The 19,127-nt window shown below is 34.7% G+C and overlaps 1 protein-coding gene across 1 annotated transcript in view; it reads left to right on the top strand.

The window, feature by feature from the left end:
* The window catches only part of AK9 (adenylate kinase 9), a 57,367-nt gene that overhangs the window by 5,548 nt on the left and 32,692 nt on the right, over window positions 1–19,127 (top strand). The window contains exons 6-17 of the mRNA XM_042811820.1: window positions 4,209–4,321; window positions 6,456–6,629; window positions 7,053–7,178; window positions 7,557–7,631; window positions 9,110–9,208; window positions 10,407–10,546; window positions 10,629–10,809; window positions 11,253–11,412; window positions 13,018–13,151; window positions 13,814–13,970; window positions 17,907–18,015; window positions 18,379–18,443. Coding sequence (XP_042667754.1) covers window positions 4,209–4,321; window positions 6,456–6,629; window positions 7,053–7,178; window positions 7,557–7,631; window positions 9,110–9,208; window positions 10,407–10,546; window positions 10,629–10,809; window positions 11,253–11,412; window positions 13,018–13,151; window positions 13,814–13,970; window positions 17,907–18,015; window positions 18,379–18,443 — 1,533 coding nt within the window. The remainder of the gene's footprint in view (window positions 1–4,208; window positions 4,322–6,455; window positions 6,630–7,052; window positions 7,179–7,556; window positions 7,632–9,109; window positions 9,209–10,406; window positions 10,547–10,628; window positions 10,810–11,252; window positions 11,413–13,017; window positions 13,152–13,813; window positions 13,971–17,906; window positions 18,016–18,378; window positions 18,444–19,127) is intronic.

Below are 19,127 nucleotides of genomic sequence, written 5' to 3'. Positions count from 1 at the left end.
GATTATTTGAAGTGTGAGGTAGTAAAGTCTACACAATTGTTTATTCTCTTTCCATTTTCTCACTGAGACTGGGTTATGAGAAAGTAGTATATTTTTTGGCACAGACTTTAATTTGAAATGTCCATTATAGGGAAGAGTCAGGTATACTACCAAGAACATGTCAAATTTCTACTGCTCTGAAAGCCAGCAAGTTTCAGTAAGCTTTTGGTTTTAAAGTTTTTATTTCTTCTCTGGACCAAGACTCAATATTCTACAAAAGAAGCGGTCTTACCTGGTGAAGCCAGGCTTTTGGAACAGTAGGCAAATACAGGTAAATAGGGAAGAAGCAGAAAAAAGGAGAAGATGGGAAACAGACATTTGAATGAAAATGCTGCTATTATTCTGTAAGGTCAGGGCTTTAATAAAAGTCTAAGAGAAGTCTGTGTAATGTGAATTTTCTTCTCTGACTCAGTCTGATGATGAATGTCTAAGATGTGTGTATAACGGAAGACCACAGAAATCCTATAGACTGTAAACATAAGATGGACAAATTTGGCTCTTGTGGCTGAGCCATTTTTTATATTACAGATCCCCAAAATGGGGATGTAGTGGAACAGACTATGTCCTCGTTATTTTTTCTAGTAACTAGAACTCATCTCTAGAACCAATTTTTGTTAAGTATTTTCCAGCTTTAACTACTTTTTACTTGGCAACTATTATCTTAATATGTAGATTGCTTTAGAAATAATGCCTTCTGTTTATTTCCATGGAAACTACAACAGATACCAAGAGCACTATTTGTTATTCTATTTGATACTCTATTTGATAGAGCACATTCTCAGCTACAAAGCATGTTTTTCAGCACAGGCACTACCATTACGTATGCATTTTCACCAGATGAATAAAAGCCTGCATGCCATGCTCATAAAAATCTGCACCAGCAGAGATGACCCACTGTTGCTTTCATCACTGCTGAAATGCACCACCCACTGCCTCACTGTGCTCACATCCAGTGTTTGGTTTCCATGAAACACTCAGAAAGCATTTATGAATGTCAGTAGGTGCCAATTTTTCCACATGGAAGAATTCAATAACCCACCTTAGCTTCATCTGCATTTCCATGTCAGATTACATTCTGTCAGACTGCCCCTCTGCTGCCATCTGTCATACAGCAAAAACGTAATGCAATATTGGCAGGAAAGTTCAACCTCTACTGCCGTACCACCAGCATCCACTGCTGACATTGTGGACCAACATAACAAAATAGGAGACATTACTTTCAGAGCAGCCTTTGTATATTCTTCTTGCTTGGAAATAAGCACGTTCTATCTGGGGAACCGATGTGCCAGAGGTATTAAGAAGTGCTGAAACAACTGGTAATATTTAAAATTTGTAAGGCACCATATGCAGAGTTTAATTCTTTGAGATCCTACTGAGGGCAAATATGAAGCTGTTAAGCTATTTCTCAGAATAAGAAGTGTCTTAAAAAAAAAATGAGCAAGCTTGTGTTTCAGGATTGTAGGTAAGAAGTTACAGAATAATAATCTTTATGTAGCTGGCATGCTTGCTGTTTTTTTAAATAGAACAAGAAAACCATCAAGTTTGTATCATGTTAGCCTAAATAGTATTTGCAAAAGAAAATTATTTGTCCTTTTCACAGGAGAAAACTGATCAATTCATAGAATCATAGAAAAGCTTGGGATGGAGGGGACCTTAGAGCCCACCCAGTCCCAACCCCTTGCTATGGGCAGGGACACCCCCCAGCTCAGCTGTCCAGGGCCCCATCCAACCTGGCCTGGAGTGCCTCCAGGGATGGGACACCACAGCTTCTCTGGGCAGCCTGTGCCACTGCCTCACCACTCTCTGAGTAAAAAATTTCCACCTAACATCGAATCTAAATCCCCCTTTTAATTTGCAAGCATTACCCCTTGTTCTATCACTATCAGACAGTGTAGAACATCAGTCTCCCTCCTGCTTTTAATCTCCCTTCAAGTACTGGAAGGACAGATCCTTCTCCAGGCTGAAGAAGCCCAGCCCCCTCAACCTTTTTTTTGTAGGGCTCCATCCCTCTGATCTTCTCTGGATAACTCCACATCCTTCTAGTGCTGCCTGCCCCACACCCAGACACAATACTACAGAAGGGGCCTCATAAGGGCAAAGGAGGAGGGAACAATCACCTCCCTCAGCCTACCCATCTTATGATGCCACTCAGGACACAGATAGCCTAATGGGTTGCGAGCGCAAACTGCTGGCTCATATTCAGCTTTCCATCCACCAGAACCCCCAAGACCTTCTCTGCAGGGCTGGTCTCAATGCATGATTTAAATCAAATCATCATGAAAGTTGTTGATTGATTTATTAAGTTATTAACTGACAATCAGTGAACTGGAATTCACTGTATGGGTTTAGTGTCAGCCATACCATAGATACATCATAAGATTAAGCACTTCCCAGATGTAAACACCTACAAATTGCTGAAGTCCTAAAATTTGAATATACTTAAACTTGCAGAGTTCTGCATGCAAACCTTCTCTCAGAGTTGGGTGGGTATTAGAAGCACATTCCTTCTTTTGAGAGTGCATTCTGTTGGAAACGTGGGTGCTCCTGCCTCATGTGTGAGTGCCTTCTGTTGGAAACATGGCACACATGCTCCTGCCTCATGTGTGCCATTTCCTCTAATCTAATCCATGTACCATTGAGAAAGATCCCCAGAAGTTTCCACATGCACACTGGAGGTGTGGGTCATTGCTAGTTGAAGCCTGCTCTGTCATACAGAAATGCAAGTTGCTTGCATTTTGTAAATGAATTTTACAAAATGCAAATGAATTTACATGTAAATGAATTGTAAATGATGGAGGCTGTTCTGTCAGGCCTAAACAGAAGTTGGTAGCGCTGGCCAATCAAGACTGGTTTTGGCTGCTGTTACCTTGTTCTCATTCTAATGTCTTTTCCCTCAAATCGTAATCTTTCTTTAGTGTTTCTTTTCCAGCTGATTTCTCCTTTTCTCAAAATCTCCTAGTGATCTCCTGCTTACAGTTTGATCTGTTTGATGATTGTCTTACTCAAGCTTCTTCATTGTTAGTTTCCCCCAGCATCATCAGCCCGGGGTAAACAGTTTGGGATAATTTGCATATGTGTAGCATAAGATGCTACGTTCACATTATTTTCAGGTCAGGTGTTGCTAACTAAGTTTTTATTAGCAGCAGTCGTGCAAGCTTTCTGCATCTCACTGCCTACTAGAATCTTCTGCATGTATCAACAAACCAGAATCCACGTTTTATGTTTCCCAGAGGAATGACTGCACACTGTATTCTCTCTTACTTAGGCTTTTCCATAAATTTTACATCTGTGGCTGTAGGCTCCCCAAAGGGAGAGGAGTCTTCAGTTCTAGTAGCTGTAGCAAAGGCTGCTGCTATGTTTTTGGGTTGCATAGACCATTTCTCTGACAGAATATTCTCATCTTTTTTTTTTTTAGTTTCTCACTGTGGCTTCATGAACACTGAGTTCCTCATGATAGAGTTGTTATTGTATTGTATGCACTTATTGATAGTTACAGTACTTCCCTGGGAACTTGAAGCCACGGGTACTAATATTTCTGGGGCAGTGCATACTAATACTAGGGAAAATGTATCATTACCACCATGCCTGTTGTGCACAGTCAGTGTCTTTGCTGAAAGGGACTCAACATTGTTAATCCTGGTTGTATGGATGTTTGCCAAGTTGTTACGTATATAGTGTGCACAGTGCCTCCTCTTGAGAGGATTTAACACCCAGGAGCACTATGTATATTCCACAGAGGAGTTCAGGGTCCTTTTATTGCCAGCGCAAGCAATGGCTTTTAAAGGTTATTGTGGCTATTTTTGCAATATCTTTTACAATGCCTTTTAGTGGCAAAAAATGGTCCCTAAAAGCTTATTTTCTTTTAGTCACTATAATACGAGTTAGGTACATGAAGTAGATTGTCTGAATATGATCCTTAATGTCTACCTGTTTCTTATATTTCTCAACTGAGTTAACAGGCTTTCAAAGTCCTATATTATGTTGAAACAAATACATTTATGTATGTATTTAATTTGGAGGAGACATAGGTGTATATTTTTTTTTAACAGTGTTATATACATGGTTTAAAATTGTGCCACTATATAGATGTTACCTCTGAAGGAGATAAGTATAACTACTTATATATTTGTCATAACTTTCTGAAAGATTTATTCAAATGTGTTCTGCAGGTTATGTTCTCAGTGGATTTCCTTCTCTCTCAGAGGAATACATGACTGTTTCACAGCAAATGGAGAAAATAAAAAATCTGAAATTAAAACCAGATTTCCTGATTAACATTAAGGTAATGTCACTTTCAGTAACTTGCTAGTTACCTAATTATTAGAAGACTTATATACTGCATAAGTCAGATTTTCTCCCATGCTTTTGAGTATAGCATTTATTGAGAAGGTATTAATTGTTCTCTTTTATAGTGGAATAGAATTCCACTTGTTTGTTTTATTACAGGCACTAAGCATGTAAAATAATATTTCCTATAACTCAGTAAAATCTACAGTTCTTGCATTCCTATTGTACAAGAATGTACAGTCATGAACACACCCCTCTTCTTGCAATGTTTCATTTATTAACTAGATTCTTTCCTCATACTCTGAATGTGTTGAATGGTCTTATGAGACAACACTGAATAGTGAGCCTCTGGTATTGTACTCCAAAGTTTTTATTCTAGTTGTCGTATCTGCATGGTTTGTCAGATGCTAAGACTTCATCATGGGCTAACTCTGTCACTTTGCCAGGTTTGAGATAGTGTTTTAATGACAAAGTTTTTACATTCCTTACTTTTCAGACTTAATCTGTTTGCATAGTCAAAATGCTTGAACACCTATTTCAAACTTTTTTTTCTATTCTCTTGGAAAGATCATAAAAGACCAGAGAAATATATTTTTATGCTGTTTTCCCGTTTGCTTTTATTTTTTTCTACTACAGGAGGTCAATCTTTTATTTAATACCAGATAGTGAGGAACTCCAGCTCTTGAAAATTCATATCGTTCGGTTTCACGTGGAGTAGTACAAATAGAGGAGTGATTCCATCCACAGTTAATAAAACAGAATTATTTACTTTGTGTTCTTACATCATCTTCTCTTCTGAAAAGAAGACTGAGACTGAATGTTCATTAAAATCTTTGGCCCAAATTCAAATAAAAATTTTGCCTTCAATTTTAGTGTTTCAGCTGTATTCACAGACATGTCAGAATGGTAACTGTTTCCATTACATAAAAAAAAAATAAAAAAGAAAGAAAAAAAAGAAGAAAGAAGGAGCATAGTAGATTACCCTAGAACAATCAAGTACTGTTGTTACAGACAAATCTAGAGAAGCTTTGTTTTCCTAGAAAAATAACAGAAAACCTTTGAAAAAATATCTGACCAAATTTGTTCTTCCCTATTTCAAGATGTGCTATGTCATATGGCAGCTTATGAAGGCCATATGTCTCTTAGAGCAGAAATATAGAAATATGCTGAAGTATTGTTGTATTTCAAGGGATACCTTAGGTGGTTGTGTAGTATGCCTTTCGCTAGCTGATATGTGAGATCAGAAACTCTGTCTTCCTCTGTAGAAAACAATTATCCCTTTTTCTGTCGCCTTTTGAATTCATTGACTGCATTGCTTTCTTGTCATCTCAGATTTTTCACTCATGTTTGAAAGATAAATTTTAGTAATTCAGAAGGGAAGGAAAATTATCATGTTCCAAATACAGTTCCATGGTAGAATTTTAAGATATCAATTTTTTAAGGCTACATCCAGATTTACTCGTTGCCCTGGTTTCTGCCACGACAGTGTTGATAGCAAATAGTTCTATTTCATTTCCACATCTCTCCCTCATTCCATTTGGGAGGGTGGGAAGGAGTGATCAAAGAACTGTGTGATGTTTACCTGCCTGCCAGGTTAAACCAACCACAAGATCTGTGTCTAATGTTAAACTAATATATTCTGCAGGGATTTTTGCAAAAAAAAAACATGCTTATTCTTCCAGAGCTTCAAATTGCTGAAAATCTTTAACCTCTGAGACAATAGCACTATATTTTTGGTAAGAGTAAAGATCTACAAGGTCAGAGGTGCCTACTAAAATTGATTTAGCACTGACTGTAAGAGCAGTCAGAAGCCTGTCTGCAAGTGAGTTATTCCTGAACTACAGCTGAAAATTACTTAATATGGCAAAATGTGTTCAAGTAGTAGCTGAATTGCTGATACAAAATGTAAAATGCTGAAGGGGAAAAACTTACTAAATATTTTATTTTTGCCCCAAGTAATTTTGCTGTCGGTGAATGTTTTTATTTGCTTAGAAGGTGTTAGAGAAGAAGTTTAAGAATTCAAATATTTGCCAAAGAGTTTCCCATTCCCCATATTCTCCAGGTTTAGGAAGCATAATATGATTATAGCAGTACACTAAATACATTTCCTTTTACATATTCCTTGGTAGTATTCAGACTATGACTTATGCCAAAGAATATCAGGACAAAGGCAACGCCCTGATTCAGGGCAAGTATATCAGAGGAACCAGTGGGATCCTAATCTTATAGAAAAACAAAGGAAAAATAGTGATCAGCTTGAAGAGGAGAATGAAGAAGTTGAAGTTGAAGAGATGGAAGAAGAGGTAAGTAATAATAATTTCTAAAGAGTGTAAAGTATTAAAATGTACTGCAGATAAAGCAGAACAAATTCCGACATTCTAAAATATCACCATACTAGATCAATTTTGCTGAGTTCTAATCTTAATTCAGTTTCTGTTCTTCTTTCAGCAATGTGGAGTAATTAAAATTAAATTGATAGGTTAATAAAATTAAAATTAAAACGATAGGTTTAAATAACAGCAAATGCTGATTAATGTATAGCTCAACCTAGAGTCAGCCTTGAACTTACAAGTCACTGAAATGTTTCTTGCCCTAAGTTAAAAGGTTGGATCACTCATTGAAGTACTCCAGAGAATTATTATATTTACTTCTGGTTGTAGACAAAATTTAGTTTAGTACATTATTTCATTTCTTTACATTGAAGTATTTAACTTTTGCTTCCTCAGACTGTGCAAGATTCACTTACAATGCCAGAAATGATTCATCAGTTAGTGCAAAGGCCTGAAGATATGCTTGAAAATATAAAGGAAAGAGTTTGCTTGTATAAGGATACAATGCTTCGTTCTTTAGAAGTAAGGAAAAAAACCAAAACATCAGGATGATGCTTAACCAAAGACTGTTTAAAATATCATACAATACTTTCAGTTTTTGTTTGTTTGTTTGTTTGTTTGTTTTTATTTGAGACATTTCATGGAGGTGAGCACAAGGCATGCTACAACATTTCCCCAAGTTCTGAAATACATACTGAAATCAATAGTACAAAATTTTCATATCTGATTGTTGATTTTATTCTGGAATCCTGAGATTTTTTAAGACATCAGTTCAATGAATCTTGATTTTACTGAAATCCCCAGTAGTTCAAGCTTGGATACTTACAGGAACAAAATGAGCTTCAGTGTGATTATCTGGTTAACTATACTCAGATGATGAATGTCTTTGTTCTTAAACAGGATTTGATGGCTGAACAGGATTCACAGAATCTTATTGAACTGGATGGAAATCAGGAACCAGATGAACTTCTTGCTGTAAGTAAGCTATGTACCAACTTTATCAATTTCCACTAGCAATTAATTTCTCATTTCTGTGGATTGCTTGCTTTCGTAAGATGTTAACAAATGTGTTATGTTCAGCATAAATCTCACCTAATCATTATTAAAAAGCATCACCTTTGAAATGTGTACTTCTATTGCTCTGTAAAACAACTACACAATTTGCAGAGCTCCAGGCTTTCGTGTCTGGTACAGGGCGATATTTTCAGGTAGACCACAAACACTTTTATCCTTCCCTTTTTAATGCTTTATAGCTTGTATTAGTCTCAAGAATAATTACAAGCATGTGAAATTAAAACATTTTTGGTATGATATACTTACAGAACTGGCTTAATGTGCTGGTATCTGAAATGATGACAGAATTTTTATGATCTTTGATACTGCTTTACAGTGTTTTACAGTGCTTTACAGACTTTCATTATTTTCCCTTTGACAGTTCTGATGAGTCTTTGTATTTAGTTTCTTAGCTTTTAACTCAGCAACTTATTCTCCCTATTAAAAATTACAATGATAAAATTTGATGATAAATAATCTTATCGCGTGCCGCAGCTGTAAGAGTTGCTTTAAATATGAATCTAAAATACGGAGTTGAAAATGAAGGGAGAGATTGTCTTTGACAGTGTAGAAGGTGAGCTGTTCATGTACATTCTCCTCTCCTGTTCAAAATGAATTAAGTGAAGTTTTGTATTTAAATTTATGCTTGACCATGTCCTATGTCCTATGGATCATACAGAAAAGAAAAAAAAATCACATTCATTTGCACAGCCAGTATATGAAATTTCATCACATATGATTTGTGAACATCACAACCGAAGGTTTATATAAAATGCAATGAAGTTGTTTAATGCTTTCCAATTATTTTACCTGTGAATAAGGCAAAAACTATTGTGGAACTATTCCATGCAGGACAAAATCAGGTTTTTCTTTTCAAGAACTCTTGCATTCCAGCAAGATTATATTTAGGAAATATTTCAATTAAATTAATTATCATTTGGTTCACATTAGCAGGCAGGATTAAGTATCTTTTTAAATACATTACTCAAAGTTGTATTACTTTCAACTGTGCATAATATTCTGGTTGCCTAAGGATATTTTCCTTCTTTTGCCATCCTCCTGGCATGGAATGGAGCTCATCTGAAAACTTCCACAGCTCTGTAGGAACTAATCCTTCCCAGTCTATTCCTTTACAAGGCTTGGGATTCACAGCACAATGAGCAGATAAAAAGGCAGATAAAGCAGATAAAATTCAGCATTTTCCACTGCCTATACTCAAATTTTTAAAAGTTTATTAGAGCTCTTCTGAATAACTATCAGTGCTCCAAGCGAGAAATCGGATCTCGGTGTATAGGTGGCCATTACATAAAAAATAAGTTGCAATTTAAAAAATACTTTAGGGACCCTTGCAGATCACAATGGCAGTTTTGACTGGTGCTGAGTCAGTTATTTCTTTTCAGTCAGTGGTAATTCGACTTCAGTCTATGGGAGTTCGAAATGGAGCTCCTATAATTAGGCTTCAGAGTCGGCAAGAAGAAATGCTGGAAGGACTGGAAAATGTAAGTGTGTTTTTCTGAAATGTGATTGATTGCAATAAATATTAAAATAGTTTTTATTTTCTGTGGTGAACTTACACTATAACATCTTTGTTTCGTTGCAATCAGTTTGTTCTGCCATACAATAAGGGCATATTTTGCAGCTTCACGATCTAGAAATGCAACTTTAAGATAATTATGGAGTTGAAATCCACCTAAAACTTTGAAAAAAGATCTGCAATTAATAAAAATAAGTTAGGTGATCTTAATTACATTTTGAACAAAATATCTGTTTCAGGAATGAAGGAAGAATAATTTGTTTGGAGAAAATAAACATTAATCAATTTTATCTCTTTTAGATTAAATACATTCTATGTTAATCATTTATCATATCACCTTTGTCTGAAACATCGCCAGTTCTGCTGCATTCTTTTTGAGATTTGAATAATAGAATGCACATAGCAATAAAGAGGAGAGCAGGATTTATGTAGTAAAAGATGTACCTAAATGTTTTATTCTCTCTTTCCTAAACATTCAGTTTGTTTTTCTGTTTGCTGTTGGGCATTGATCAAATAGTGTATATTGTATTGTAACTTCAAGATCTATTCTTGAGCAATAAGAGTCAATAACAGCTCATTATTTTCTATGTAAAACTGTATTTTAATTTCCAGCTCCATAGATTCTGAAGGTTCTTCAGCAGTTCTTCATAGCCAGCACTTGTCTGTACTATTCTGGGTAAATTAAAGTAAACATAAACTTTAGAACTCACTCACTATTTGCCTCCTTTAATAGATCTATTACATTTAATCTTATCACATGATGCTTCTGTGTCATTAAAAGGAATATTTTGGTCTTGCTATTCCCTGATTTTGGTCCTTTCTTCATCCCTTTTAGAAGAAAGCTTGGCCATTTTCTGTCTTCATCAATAAATGGCTTATTCATACCTCTTTATCTTTTTAAACTTCTGGAAATAATTATTGAAGCCTACAGGAACTATTTCAAGTACTTTTTGATGAAACAAAATTTAACACCTGAATAGTTTATCCTTAAAGTCACACTACGATTCTGATATATGTATATCTTTTTAAAGCATGATTTAATTTTCTGTTTAGATTTGCTTGCTCTCCAGTAAAGTACTGCATAAAGTTAATTTTCATACAACAAGGCCCATATCACTTCAGGCAAAAATTGCATATGCACTTATTTCTGTTTTAATAAACAGGATGAGCTTTTCCGTGTTCTGTCATCATTCGAGCTAATAGCACCCAGATACCGATGGCGTAGAAGCAGGTGGGGACAAGTATGTCCTGTGGCTCTAAAGAAGGGTGATGTTGTAATGGGAATGCCAGATTTGGCTGTCAGGTGAGTGGCATTTGACACTTACTTTTATTTCTGTTTTTTTAAGACAGCTGTCTAAATTTGTTTTCTTCTCTTCCATTTTAAGTTTTCTAGGTAAAATGTACACGCTGTCATCCCCAGAGGCACTGAAAACATTTATGTTGAATCCACGCCCTTACTTGTTACCACCAATGCCAATGCCTCCTTGTAAAGTTCTAGTATTTGGTCCTCCAGTGTCAGGGAAAACCACTATTTGTAATCTAATTGCAAGCAAATACAAAGGAAAGGTAGGTTTACATATGTTTTATGTAACACAATTATCAGCTGAGATTTAGGAGTCTGTTAAATACATTCTTCTTTTTGTTGTGTCATTAACATACGTACAGCAAACTTTAGCAAACATACTGCAAGCAGACATATTATGCAAATGGTAATTCAGTGAAATTCATTTACAAAAAGTACATATTTTTCTCGTCAGTGTCACACAAACATTTGTCAGTTATTTATCTGAGAAAAAGAATACTACGAATATATAGACATGTATAAATTAATTCAATGTAATCACAAATTAGAAAATATATTATGCACACATGAAGAACCCACTTAAATTATATGTAAATTTTTTTGAAATTTGCAGAGTTTTTCCAAATTCCTTTCACTGTATAGTTGGTGGGTCCGATCTTGTATGTGTCTTCTGTACTATTTATGTTTTTTCAAATAATTTCCCTAGGTTCTTGATATGGCTGAACTCATTCAATCTCATGTGGAAGAATTGAGAGAAAAAAACATTGAGCAAATACGGAGTGATGCAATAGAAAAGGCTGTAACAGCAGTGAAAAAGAGGTTTGAAGAGGGGAGCAGTACAGAAGAATCTGCTGTCATCCCAGAAGGTAAAAAGTAAATCCTAGGTATTCTAAGCATGCTATTCCATGTCGTCACAGTGTCTTGCCAATTAAAAAATGAAAGATAATCTTGTTCTCCTCACTTACACTTGTAGGACTATTTCATTTTTTTTTCCTTCTTGCTTATTTTGAGAAGCCTAAAAAGAAATTATTAATTTTGTCATATCTAGATTAGTTAACTTATTAATACATTATTAGTGTAAGGAAAAAAAAGCCAGTAACTTTTGTAGGGGCTAAGTAAGTGATCTGATAATAAGTTTGGCATTTTCATTTACATTTTGTCTTTTTATAGCATAAGAACATTGGAAACTGTTTGATTGATAAGGGAATAGGTGTACAGCCACACACACACACACACACAAAACATCTAAATTAAGAGAGGACTGAAATTAAGAATGTGAATTTTTGTCCCTTTAATGTGAGAAACTTAAAAGCATGCTGAGTTTTAATTATGTTGTTGAAATATAGTAAAACAAATGATTTTAAACATGACATGGTTTATATATACTGGGTTTTATTTTCGTACAAATGAGACTGGCATCTCATCTGAAGCAAGGAAGCTTTATTAGATAGATCCAATTAATGGATGTTGATTTAAAATATTTATAAGGATCTAAAATGGAAATGAAATAAATGTGCAATATGAGGTTATTTTTACAAATTTGTCTTTTTAAAGAAAAACAATTGTTCCTTCAGTCATGCTTTTCTTTTGACTTCTGTGTGCTTTAACAGGAAAAGATATAAGAGGTTACTGAAGAAATATCAATTTCTTTGCATGGAGAAACAGAGTTTAGTATCTTTAGCAATGATAAGGGTAAAATCTGTTCTTTTCTTGTGGTTGGTTGGGTTTTGTGGATTTTGTTTGCTTGTTTTCAGATTGGAAACACTTAGAAAGATAATGTCTCTTCCACAAGGAGCTGGTAACTCGAAAAAAACTCCACACAAATTAAAGCAGCAAAAACAACATGTAAAGTTGTGCATGTAAAAACAACAATACAATCACTGAAAAATATTGACATCATTACAGGGAGTAAATATGACTTTTTTTCCTGATTTTTGTTGAAATTTTTTTGTTGTTGTTGTTGAAAAATTGTTGAAAAATTTCAACAATTGCAGTCCATTGTTTCAGCCATTAATAACAAAATATGAATCCAATGTGAATATTGATATACTGACTTGAATTATGATTTGTATCAATTTTTAAATTATTCTGGTCAAAGTTTTGATTTAGGAATCAGAGAAATCAAATCAAAAGAAATTCTCTGGTACTGCCTGATTGTTCTACTGTTCTAGTACAATAAATATTCATATTTAATATTTTACTTAGTAATAAAAAACTCTGGAAAATTTAAAGATTTTTTTTTAACAGGAGAATTATTTTAAAAGATCCTATAACTCATCATTATAGGACATCCCCCAGAAATGCTTCCAGAGAGACTATTTGATTCTTTTACAATACTATTCTGTAATATTGCTTACAGTGACTGCTACGCTGTACTGATGCTGTGATTGCATTTCATTGCCTAGTAGTTCTTCCTGATCAGAGGAGAAATACGAAAATTGTGAAGTGCTTTAAAAAATCTGTTTTGTTAGAAATGTCAGAGTTAACTGCTGACCACCCAGAAGTTCAAGCGGTGGTGGAAGAAGCTGTGAAAAGGGCATCAAAATCTGAAGTGATGTTGTCACCTGAAATACATGCAGAAATACTGGAGAGAGCTATTGCAGAGGTAAAACTACAAGTGCTACACAGGAAAGCACTTTCTTTGCAAGAGGAGTCTGTAATATTTTAGACATTATTAATACATGTTCTTAATTTTATAATTTGTAAGATTGGTCACATAGTCTGAAAGCTTATATTGAGTTCATTAGAGATTGAGTAAGAGCATGACAGTCAAATCTATTGAAGGCTAGTATAAAAATAATATGTATGTATTAGCCTATATCTTGTAAAGTTTCTGGGCTACAAGCTGTCATAGACTGGGAGAATTTTCTCAGGGAAGTATCACAGTATACTTACCCCATTCTTACATATTTAGTCTCTGTCTAAGATCTCAACATCAGACAAAGTGTTTGAAAATAATTTCATTTGGAGGTTCTCCTAGAATCTTGAATAGGTTTAAATTCGTGCACTAGTTTGTATGTCTTGAAATTGGAACCTAAACTGTTTATAGGTAGCCCTAGAAAATGATTGATACATCCATCTGTCTTTGTTTAAAATGTTTTTATTGAACTCATATATATGAAGTTATAAATGTCTTTTTATTGACATGATGTTACTAATAAACTAAGAGTGATAACATTTAGGAAGTCTTGTATTGTACAGTCTTCTGAAAGATCTCACAGTCTGTATTAGCCTTCTTCTGTTACTGAACCTGACATTTTATAACAGCTTATGAAGAAGAACAAAGACAGGTTTCCTGGTGCTCCAGAAAAAGGAGGATGGGTAGTGGATAACTATCCTCTCTCAGAAGGTCACTGGTCAGCTTTGTCAGAAAGAGGACTTCTGCCTGACACTGTTGTCTGTCTTAAGGATACAGAAAATGATGGTTAGTAAATGCACACTTATGAAACTTAACCTTTTCTCTTTTCTGTGTTGGTATTTGTACATAAAGCACATTTTCAATTAAAAAATGGTAATTGTGGCCCATTTATGAAGTTTTGGAGTCTACCTCAGATTTCTTACAATTTAGATTAAGAGAACTAACAGAATCGAAACCAGAAATACTTTATAAAAGCAGTATTCTTCTACATACAAATCTGTTTACAATCAGCACTACTAGTAAGTAGCACTGGACTCTCACAGACTTTCTGTTGCAGACTTTTGTATTCTCTGTCTGACTGGCCATCAGTTTGTAATGTGACTTTAGCCACATTTCTCTGCCTGTGCTTTCCTTACCCTGCTTGTAAAAACTGATTATGGGTTACAAACTTCCTCTGCTTAAGAGAAAAGTGGGGAGTACTTATATGCAGGCGTACCTTGTTCTCCATCCTGATGACAAAAACAACTGAGGAACTTCCTACCCAGCTTGATACAATTGCTTAATATCCATGAATTGAGATGAAGAGATTTTACTTTTGAGGTTTCAAGCAAGAAGGAAGGTTGCTACCACATGTGAAAAACTAAACAGTTTCATGTATTATTATAAGTTTTGCTTGCCAAATCGTGTTTTAATGGATTGATTTATATCACACAGCAAGTTTCATTGCCCAGTGACAATTTCTATAATCATTGCTTGCTCAACCCAATCCATTATCAAAATGTCTTTCAGTAGTAAGAACTGCTCTTTAAGAAAGGCATGTCTCCACCTACTTAGTGTATAGCTAGATGTGAGAATTGGTCCAGAGAGCCTTTCAATCCCTTGTCCCTGAACAAATCAAGTGTATACAATTTATTCATCTTATCTTCACAACTCAGCTACAGTACTCAAATGACTTGTGAAATGTTATAACTTCTTAAACATCTTAACTGTAGCAGAAATGCTAAGTCATGGATTAAAACAGTGATTGAGCACCTGGTGGAAGGAGCCAACGCAAAGGAGCTCAAGTATATGCAATGAACCTGAGTGACCGGGAGGGGTGGAGCCAGTATCCACACCTTCCCAGACCTCATTTAAGGGTTGACAGTGGGGTTAAGGGTATCTTGTTAGAGATCTTTGCCTACTTGAGGTATTTTGAAGGTATGCTTGTACTTACTAAATACAGACTTAAACAAGAACGTTCTAGGTCCTCTGTATGCTAGCAAATCCCATTTGCTGTTGCTTTTACTCAAGAACTGCTTAGAGGGAACTTCAGGATGTATTACCCTTTGCTTGATCTTTGCTTCCTGGAAATTTCAAAAATGGTAAAACAACTACGAATGTAGTTTCTGGGATGCTGTGTGTTGTCCTTTCTTTCAATGATAAAAAAGCACCTTAATTTATGTAGCTGTCATGTAGTAATCTAATGTTAATATTTACAATAACAAGCAGAACAACACGATGTAATGTTAACAGCATGTGTGATTAGTTAATACTAAACTGCAAACAGCAGTACAGTTTTAACCTTTTCTGTGGGGAAAACTGAGGTGGGATAGATGCTTTTGAAATTATTAACTTGTTCTCCACTTCTCAGAATTGAACCATTTAATGTGTTGACTAGGTAAATTAGAAGATTCACTAATAGTCATTATTCTACATCAGAGATTTTAGGAGTAAATAACTCATCTTGGAAACCATATTGATACCAGTCAATAATAGTTGCCCTTCTATTTTCCTTTTAGGAAGGGCAGACTTGCGGTCCATTGCAGAGGCTTTCAAATGAAATTAAGATCTCTCTAGGGCTTTTGAAGTGTTTTTGTTTTTGGTTTTTTTTTTTCCCCTGCTATTGCCACTAGCTCTCAAAATTTAACTCTAGATTCTGTATTTTACACGATCTTTATTTATTGTACTTCATTTCTGTGCTTTACATTCAAGCAAGCCATGACCTTCTGTTTCTCCAGTCAGATAGTTGGCAGATTCTTTAAAACCTAAGTATAAGCCTTCCCATCTAGAAGTGAGACATTAAAATTCAAAATTTATGCTCACAACTCTGATGTTACCTGTTTGAACTAACACTGTTATAGTTTTTATATCACATAGCAATAAAGACTGCTTTCTTAATTGGTTGTATGTTCCATTTGGTTGTACATTTCAGTAGATTTTAAGCTTGGAAGGAAATCTATCATTCAATTATTGAGTTGATAGTGAAACTATAGACTAATTTCATACCTGGAACTGTATCAGACTTTTATATAAATCAATGTCAGTTTTATTTTTCCTCAAAGTTTCATTCAGGGGTGAAAGGAAATGAATTAATTTTAAATGATAAAAGTTATATTTTTACTGTCTCAGTTTGAAACAAGCAATGTGCAAATTGAATACAAGACATATTATCTGTAGTCTACCATAACAATTCAAAGTGAAATGCAATACTTGCATAGCAGACTCCAGATTGCATTAAAACAGGACACTGCAAGAATACTGATCTATCAACCAGAAGCAGATCAGCTGTCTAAGAACCTGTTCTGTTAGCAAGCTTATTTATGGTTGATGCCACTGATAGGTATTCCTAGATCAGCCACTTGAAACATAGCTAACATTATCAGTTATTCTAAAGGCTTATTAGCTACTTGCTCCATTTTATCAAGTAATTCTGAAATAATTTATCAGCTATAATAATATTCTTTCTTTGAGTGAGGGACAACATATGCTGGTATCCAAAGAATAGAAAATGGTTGGAATTCTAGAGTCATAAATAGTACAGTAATTATGATTCCTGTAGATGTCCATATGTGATTCCATAACATATGGAATAATTAATACTGCTTGGCATTGCTGCTATTCATAACACTTTGAGAAAACAAGGGTGGCGAAGTGCATGCCTGGGCCACCAGGTAAGGCCACTGAAAGCTCTTGCTATTTTTTTTTTTTTTTTTTTAAGACTATTCAGGCAGAATTACCTAAATATGAGTTTTCAAACTACGTTTTGAAAATGCCCTTTACTCACCCTCCATTTTCTGAAGTTTTATTTAATTGAAAGAATCAATTTTGTGTAATGCCATACACATGAAATTATCATCTACTTCAAATGGATGCAGACTCAATGTTCCTAACAGTTAAATAACTCAAACTTACTTAAAAATTGATATTTTTCTTTACTTGAATTGAGAACAATGAAAACATGAGATATGGAAGGAATGAGTAAGGTCAAAGACCCACGTTCGTTATATCTGCTATATGACTTGTCTGAAAATTTTTGCTTATACCTATGTTCTCTTGAATTCAGCTTTGTTGTTTTTTTTTTTTTTTCACTGGGGTGACTTATTTATTAAATCTTGATTTGATTCTCACTTCTTTCTGTCACTGAATAATAATGTAGTACTGGAGTTTATATTTTCTGCAGTATTTTGAGTCACTACTTTGTAAAAGTGCTCCCTGCGGTAACCTAAATTAGCATAGCTGAACTGATTGAAATGAATTTCAGCCACACAGCCATCAATCATAAATCTATTTGCCAAAGAGCAAACAGTAGAGCTCCTGGTATGAACAGCATATTCTTCCTTTCTGTCAACCAGCTTTAGTGGTATATGTATGTGTAATCTTTCTATCTTTATTTGAATGTTTTTCATTTGTTTCTTCATAGTTTCCTTTGTACGCATCCAAACAAAATAAATGCCAGAGTAATGAATGATACATGGAAGTATAAGATAAATCTTCTCAGTGCTCTATTCCCTTACAATCTTAATCATAACTATTTTGTATCCCAGACTCATTTTATTAGATGCTTGAAATTGAAAACAAAGCTCTAACACCTTAGGAAGCAGAATTATAATATTTCACTGGTGTGTATACTTTTTCCAGGCTTTAAAAAGAAGTCATAGAGTTGTTTATCACTTTTATAGATCAAAGAATTTCAGGCTGGTCCAGCTACATACAATTAATTATTGTTATATAATTGTATTGCAGGAGGCTGTATATTACACAGAACATACTTAGCAAATAAGGATGAAATTAATTCTAAGATCTTGAGAAGACTAGCAGATGAAGCATTAAAAAAGAAAGAAGAAGAGGAAAGGTAAAATACTCAGTCTTGGAACATTTGAAATTACTACAAGAAAATTCCAGCCTTGCTTTGTATTGAAAGTATCAGTGCATTTATCGATCAACACAAGTGCACTAAAAAAGTATATTAAGCATAGTCCTGGTGGGTATGTAATAATCAAGTATGGGTTAACTTTGAGAGATATCTTTTTAGGTTAATACCTACATGGCAAAAGATTGGTTTGCTAAATTCAGTTTCATCAGCCTTTTTGTTACAATGGTACAGTAACATTTTAGATTTTTAGATTTGATTTTTATTTTATTTTTTTGTTTTATTTTATTTTTATTCAGTAATCTTTATATAAGTCTATGATTAATAATCTTTCACTTATGGAAGGGAAATGCAGGAAATGCTGGCACCAGAGGAAGAAGAGCAGTCTCAAGAGGATGCTGAGGAGAAAGGTGAAAGCATTTATCACTTGACTTTGTCTGTGTTTCAAATGATTGAGCAAATTCATATTCATGCAGATCTTACAGGTTTGATTTTTATTTTACATTCTGCAGCTAGAAAAATTATTTTGTATTTCTATCTGTAGATGCTTCGCTAATTTGGGCACTCATTTTTATGTAATGTTCTTAATGGATGCTGCAGAATAGAGATGTATATTAAATCAATCAGCACAGTTATCTTTCAATAAATCTGAAGGGCAGAACTCCATCTCCTGTCTAGTAACTTATTCTAAGTAGGTTATTAATTATCTTCATACTTCAAACTCAAAATCTGTATTAGCTAGAAAACATTGTTAGAATTTAGCAAACAGCTCATCAGAAAATGGTGAAATGTGCTAGCCTCCAGAAAGCTCAGCCTGAAGCAGTAGAAGGGGAACTGAAATTATTTCAGTAGTGGGTCTGTTAGCATGTGTTAAGAATTGCTGAATCCAGTAGCAACGTATGTTACAAATTGCCAAATTCAATAACTCGCTATAGGTGAGGCTGCTGAGCTCCATGGCCCCAGGTCCAGCTAGAAATGAGTCTGAGTACCTATTCCCAATCTCCTTTTCATCCCCTTCACATCTTATCCATGCTTGTTCTTCCCCAGTCTGCTTTGATCCCTTCTTTTTCTTGCTTTTGTGCTTTTTTGAAATA

Source organism: Centrocercus urophasianus, unplaced genomic scaffold (genome assembly GCF_019232065.1).
Source record: "Centrocercus urophasianus isolate 14NV4802_14NV808 unplaced genomic scaffold, USGS_Curo_1.0 seq_10, whole genome shotgun sequence".
Lineage (NCBI taxonomy): Eukaryota > Metazoa > Chordata > Aves > Galliformes > Phasianidae > Centrocercus > Centrocercus urophasianus.
This window is presented reverse-complemented; position numbering and strand designations above follow the sequence as displayed.